General features: G+C 57.8%; 1 protein-coding gene across 1 annotated transcript in view; it reads left to right on the forward strand.

Moving 5' to 3' along the window:
• Window positions 1-1465: 1465 nt before the first annotated feature.
• Window positions 1466-6132, forward strand: part of Scube3 (signal peptide, CUB domain and EGF like domain containing 3) — a 33226-nt gene continuing 28559 nt past the window's right edge. Inside the window, exon 1 of the mRNA XM_029532929.1 lies at window positions 1466-1895. Coding sequence (XP_029388789.1) covers window positions 1811-1895 — 85 coding nt within the window. The 5' untranslated portion in view covers window positions 1466-1810. The remainder of the gene's footprint in view (window positions 1896-6132) is intronic.

Below are 6132 nucleotides of genomic sequence, written 5' to 3' on the forward strand. Positions count from 1 at the left end.
GCCTCCACTCCATTCCCATGACCTGTGTGTTCACCTCGCCCGCGCCATCTCTCGCATTGTACAAGGGGCCTCGGGGGTTCCTCTTCCTGGCTTTCCAGGGACAGCGTCCCCTCAGCATCCTCTGGCCCAATAAGCCCATCCTCCTTTTCTAGCTGGGGAAACTGAGGCCCATCGGGATGGGACCGGAAGCCAAGAGGCATCTCAGGAGCCGGGACTGGGAAGTCAAAGCCTTTCTCTGTTCATTCTCTTACCCTTTCATTTAATCCCTGCTAAAGGGAGGGCTCAGCTCTTCCCCAGGGTAGGCAGGCGGCTGCTGACAGAGCCCACCCCCCACCCCAGCTGAAGCCCGCTGCCAATGCCAAGGGTTTGAGGACTGAGTCATCTTTAGGGAGACCTTGGTCATTGCCCAGTTTTCCTGGGTACCCTGGGATTTTTTTTTTTTTTTTTTTTTTTTCTGCACAAAATTGGCTCTGAAGCAGGCAGGGCTCTGAGGCCTGGTACAATTGGCTCAGAGAGACTGAAGGGATAGGGGAAGGGGGACAGTGTCCAGGCCCCGGGGGAACTTGCTCCCTCGGCAGGCAGAGTGTCTCTACTTTAAACCTAACCTCTGCTGCCAGTGAGGTTAGCACTGGAAGCCGGTTTGGAGAGACTGTACAGAGCCTTTGTGTGTGCTCAAGACGATTGCGGGGTAGTTTCTGCCGGTGTGCTGAGCACTAGACAGTGCATATGGGAGCCACGCCGAGAAGGGCGTCTCAGCGGGCTACCTTCAACGCCCACAGAGCCTGCCCTTGGAGCCGGGCAGTTTTAGCCGGGACTCATCTGAGTATGAGGATTGTGTCCAGAGGGTGGGAGTGACTTTAGGGCTAAAGGTTCGGAGGACGTTCCTTGGCCCGGAGTCCCAGTCCATCTCTGTTCCGAGGTGCAGCCCTTCCAAGCCTCCTCGACACCTCGCGCCCTCTTTGTCTCCCCGCCGAGGTGCGCGTGCAGACCTTCGCCGCTCGGCCCTCCTGGCGTGCGAGCGCGGGGGGCGCACCCTCGGCTCCCCCGCTAGCTCCCCACGGGGAGAGAGCGGACGAGCCGGAGCCCCGGTGCTGTTTGGTCTGGAGCGGAGCGGGGGCTTGCATTGATCCATTGATTGTGCGCGGTCTGCGCCTGACCTCCCTGCTCCCGGGGAAGCCGTCTCCATGGAGACCGGGCCCGCTCCCCCAGCGCCGGATTGTAAATTCCTGCAGGCAGCGGCCCGGCAGCCTGGGGAGGGGGCCGCGCGCCCGGGCGCGCAGGGGGAGCGGCCGCCACGCCGAGGCCCCCTTTGAAAGAAAAAAAAAAAAAGGGCACGAAAAAGGAGGTGGAGGAGGAGGAGGACGGAGAGGAGAAGCAGGAGGGGCAGTGGGAAGGGGAGGAGGAAGAAAACGAAAAGGAGCAAGGAGAGGAGGAGAAAGAGGAGGAGGAGGAGGAGAAAGGCGAAGAAAAACAGACGGAGCCCGGGAGACGAGAAAGCAAGGGAGGAAGAAAGAGGCAGAAAGGGCGTGTTTAGGCGCTACGTCTCCCCTCCCCTTTCTCAGGTCCCAGCTCCGGCTCTGCGCGCTCGCTCTGAGGCTTCAGCTCCCCGCGGGCGAAGCTGGGCGTCGGGTGCGATAGCCCGGGCCGCCCCTCGGGCCGCCGCCCCGCGCCTGCCCGCGCTCCCCACCGCGCGCTCCCCACGCCCGGCCCGGAGCCTCTGCGGGGCGCCTTCCAGTCCCCTCCCCCTCCTCCTCGCGCCCTCCCCGGGGCTGCGACACCCCCGCGGCCCCGCCGCGCGGAGCTCCAGGCCATGGGCTCGGGGCGCGTCCCCGGGCTCTGCCTGCTCGTCCTGCTGGTCCACGCGCGCGCCGCCCAGCATGGCAAAGCTGCGCAAGGTAAGGGAGGCGCGGTGCGGGATTGTGGGGCGGCGGGACAGAGGGGCGGCCGGACGGTGGGGCCCGAGCCACCAGGGCAGGTGTCTAGAAGTGCGTGGCTGTCAAGACCCGGCCCTGTGCCCCCCGACTCTTCGGCCAGGACGCTGCGCGACAGGCGCCTGAGGGGGGGTGGGGGGCGCCAGCAGAAGGGAGCATGCATGCACTTCTGCCGGCTTCCCTGCCACCATCTAGCATCTTCCTCCGAGGTCAGAGAAAATCTTCTCTCAAACATTGCCAGGGACTTCACTTTGGAGCTTGAGACTGAGGGAAGGAAGTTTTCAACCCTGCTATACGCTTCGTAACCTCCTCCCCTGCCCGCATGAGGCAGAGTCAGGCCGAAATTTCGAAGTTACCGTCTTATCAAGTCGAAGGATGTTAAAGAAAAACAGACTCTTTCGCGGTGAAACCGACTGCTTGTCACAGAATAGTAGGGGCAGTAGGAGAAAATGTCTGTGACTGCCTTCTGGCAGGAACGTTGCGTTTCTGCCTTTGAGGGGGGATCCCTTTCGTCTCGCATGGCTTTCATTTCTTATCATAATATTTATTTATTAAGGCCTGGGGTTTCCAATTCCATTTAAATCCAGGTCAGAATTGCATTAAAATAACAAAGTAAAATTCCAGGCTGGGAGCTCTGACAGATCCCTCTAGGAATTAGAGAGAGACTGGGAGGCCCTCCTGCCCCGGTCCCTGACCCCGAGCTCCTTGGCCAGCCAGTCCCAAGGCTGCGCTGGCAGAAACCAGGCTGGTGTTCCACAGTTCTCTGGGGACAGCCTCCCCTCCCCCCATTGACCTGCTGTACCCCTCCCCCCACGCTGTCCTCTCCCAAAAGAGATTTATATGGACAAAAAGAAAATTCCTCTTAGCAAGATTTTGCCTGGGGAGGTAGATTCTGCCTATTGTCCCGGGGCTTCCTGAAGCCAGCCAGGGGATGAAGAGGTGTCTGAGTCAGGGGGAAAGTTGAACTTGGGAGTTGAGGAAGTCGTCGAGTTGTCTGGCAGTCAGTCAGTCGGGTCAGTGTGTGTGTGTGTGGGGGGGGGAGGCTGGAGGCGGGAGGGGGCGTTGAGTCTTAAGCTGGGATATGCCAGCAGCTTTTCACTGTTGGTAGAAGGCCAACACCTCCCTCCTCGCCCAAAACACTGCCTCTTCCCTTGCCCCTCAGACCTGTCCATTAACATAACCAAACACGAGAGACCCTCAGCTGTCAAGTACCAGACCCCACCCTCACTTCCTTCCAGCCCCAAACTGCCGCTTCTGCAGCCTTCCTACCAGACAGCCCGCTGCCGCCGCCGCCGCCTGGAACAGCCCCTCTCCCCACAGAGGATTTGCTTGTGTGTTTTCGTAAACAAAGCTGGCTTTTGTAGTGCATGCTGACTTACTCATAACATGGAATTAGCTAGGGAGTTTAGTCTGAGGAAGGAACAGATTTCGTGCAGTAATCTAGAGACAAGATAAGGGCCTCTTTCAAGTTGGAGCCAGTGTCTGCAGGAGCTGGGGGGGGGGCAGGAGGAGAAGCCGCCTATTAAAGGGGCTCCAGGTGCAGCTGGAGACCCCTGAATGGGACAGGTGTTGGGGAACCAAAATTCTCAAGCCTGGAGACCAGCCCATCTACCGGGGATGGGAGGAGCTGGGTACTCAAGGGCACCTTCTTCTATTGGACACCCCACTAGGTACTGGGGGACACTCAGTTGCAGTAGAGGCGATACCCTCAGGGTCTCTGCTGACCTCAGTCATGGGCTACACCTGCCCCGATGGGGTTGCAGTTACTGTACCCCCACCCCCTTTAGGATTTCTGAGTCTAGCTGGGATTAGAAGGGAACCTCTCATTAACCCCACCATTCAGGAAGTCTGTCGGTCAAAGGTTGCCTAACCACAGGTTTGCTGGACTCGAATTTGCAGGTAGATGTTCCAGAGGGAGATGGGAACTATTTGGTCTGAGCCTCGAAGGTTTACCCATAGTGCTGTGGGCTTCCTTCGGGAGGTTTCTTGTGCCCCCTCGACACCTCCCATCTATCACCAGAGCTGGGGACTTGGCCTTGGATGCCCGGGGCTTTTCAGTGTCACTCTAGAGGGTCTGGATGTGACAGACTCCCTCAGCAAGTGTCCTGAAGAGAACTTCTGTACACCTGGGACATCTGTGTCCCTGGGAGGCATAAGGCCATGCGGGAGTTGAAGAACGAGGGCATGAGCTTAAGTATAAAAGAGGGAGCAGGAGGGACATCTAGACGGGGACACTGGGGACACCGGCACTGGTATACTGCTGACCCACTGCGACTACGAAGACCTGGTTCTTTAATCAGAAATGCCTAAGGAAGGTTTTGTCCCAGTGGATGAGTGGGTGGGTCAGCTGGTGGGACTGGGGGGTGGGTGGGTGAGCGGTGAGCTTGCTGTATACATGGGTTTTGAGTGGTTTTCAAGTGCCTGTCTGTGTGTCTTAAAGTAGACAGACTGGATAACCAAGGTAATTGTAAACTTAAAAGCATTAATTTGCTTTGCTTTTTGGGGGGTGGGGTGGGGGTGGGGGTGGGGTAGTGATGGCAGGACAGCTATCTTAAAAAAAGACCTAATCCTCACTTTAGGGCTCAGGTTGCAACTGAATGAAAAGGTCTTGGGGCCTCCAGGGGAACTGGCCCTGTCCCTAGGCAGGCTCTGGGACAGCCAGGTTGGCCGTCCACTTTACCTGCTAGTTTTCTTTCCTTGTTAGGGATAGAGTTTTGAGAAAATCACCCATTTAGCAATCACACCGTCCCTGAGACCTGGGCGTTCATCCGGCACCCTGAACAGTGTCTCTCTGTCTCTGCGTCTCTGTCTGGGAGCATGTGTCTCTCTCCTCTCCCCACCCCTCTCTTCCTCTTTAATGTGGCAGCTCCCTCTCCTCCCTGCTTCCCTCGGCTCCTGTGGCCGGCGTCCACAGTGAGGGGACTGTTCCTCCTAGCCCCTCCCTCTAAAATATGAAATGAAAACCGTAACGTGTCAGCGGGTGCGGGTGGCTCCTTGGGCAGCTGCTACTGCTTGTGCCCCACCACGGCCCTACTGGAGAGAGCAGTAGGACAGATGGACAGACCCCGCTCTTAGAGCCTGTTTTATCTGTTTCCTTAAGCTCATCCTAATTTTAAGAAAGTTTTCAGAAACCCCTTGACCTCACTCCAAAGCTTGCTGGCATGGCTTAGGTGTGGGGAAAGCCCAGAGCTGGGAGAATACATTTTGTGTTCCCCCCACCCCCTCCTGTCACCTCTCATTCCCCTGAGTCTCTGTAGGGTGGAATGGGAGCCACAACCACGACAGGTAAAGCGAGGCGAGAGTCATCAGGGACTCTCAGATCAGATTGCTTTCTGGAACCTTCTGGAATCTGAGATCATAAGAACCGGTTTGAGATGTGAGCGGCTAGGACCTGTTGTGAATGGAGGCAGGCCTGAGTGTGAGTTTGGGAAGGTGAGCTGCGCACTACTGGGGTGTGTGAGCGTGCATGTGCGTGACTGTGTGAGCACGTGTGTGCGTGGCACGCTGGTGACTGGGGGTGGGGAGGCAGTGGGTGAACGTGTGCGTTTTGTTTTAGTTGGAGGAGAGGGGCAGAGTGGCTTGATCCAGAGCCTTGGACTGAGGGTGGGGGAGGGGAGTGCACGGCTTCCCATCCTCTGGAGAAGATGGAGGTGGAGGAGCTTTGCTGCCAGAACCCACCCTGGTCTCTGCCGCCCCAGCCTGCTTCAGCGTGCGGGTGTGGGCACATGACCACTCAGTAAGAAAGAGTTCCTGTCAGGGCTGGAAACTGCGGAGCCGCTCTGGGGCAGGCTGGCAGGACTTACGGGAGGCCCAGACCTGGGGAGACAGGAGTCTGGATTGCTGCAGCTCAGGGAGAGGTGGAAACACAGCCCTGAGGATGTTTGCAGGGGATGAATGGGCTACTCACCTGGGCAAAGAAGGACATTGCCTTTCTGTGTGCAGACTGGCCTCTCTTCCCTGCCAGCCTGCACTCTGGCCTGACTCAGGGGGCACGAGGTGGGAGGAAGATAAGGGGTGAGTTTTGACAAACGCTGAGACACCTAATGACTGGTAGCTTTGGGCTTTGGCCAGTTTTACTGAACTCATTCATATCGGTAAGCTTTAGTCCTGAGGGCTGGCTTTTTACCCTCTCCATCTGACCTTCTCCTCTGCCTGCTGGCGGCCTGTCATTTGGTATTTTCCTTCCTCCCTCCCCCCCCCC

This window comes from Mus pahari, chromosome 21 (genome assembly GCF_900095145.1).
Source record: "Mus pahari chromosome 21, PAHARI_EIJ_v1.1, whole genome shotgun sequence".
Lineage (NCBI taxonomy): Eukaryota > Metazoa > Chordata > Mammalia > Rodentia > Muridae > Mus > Mus pahari.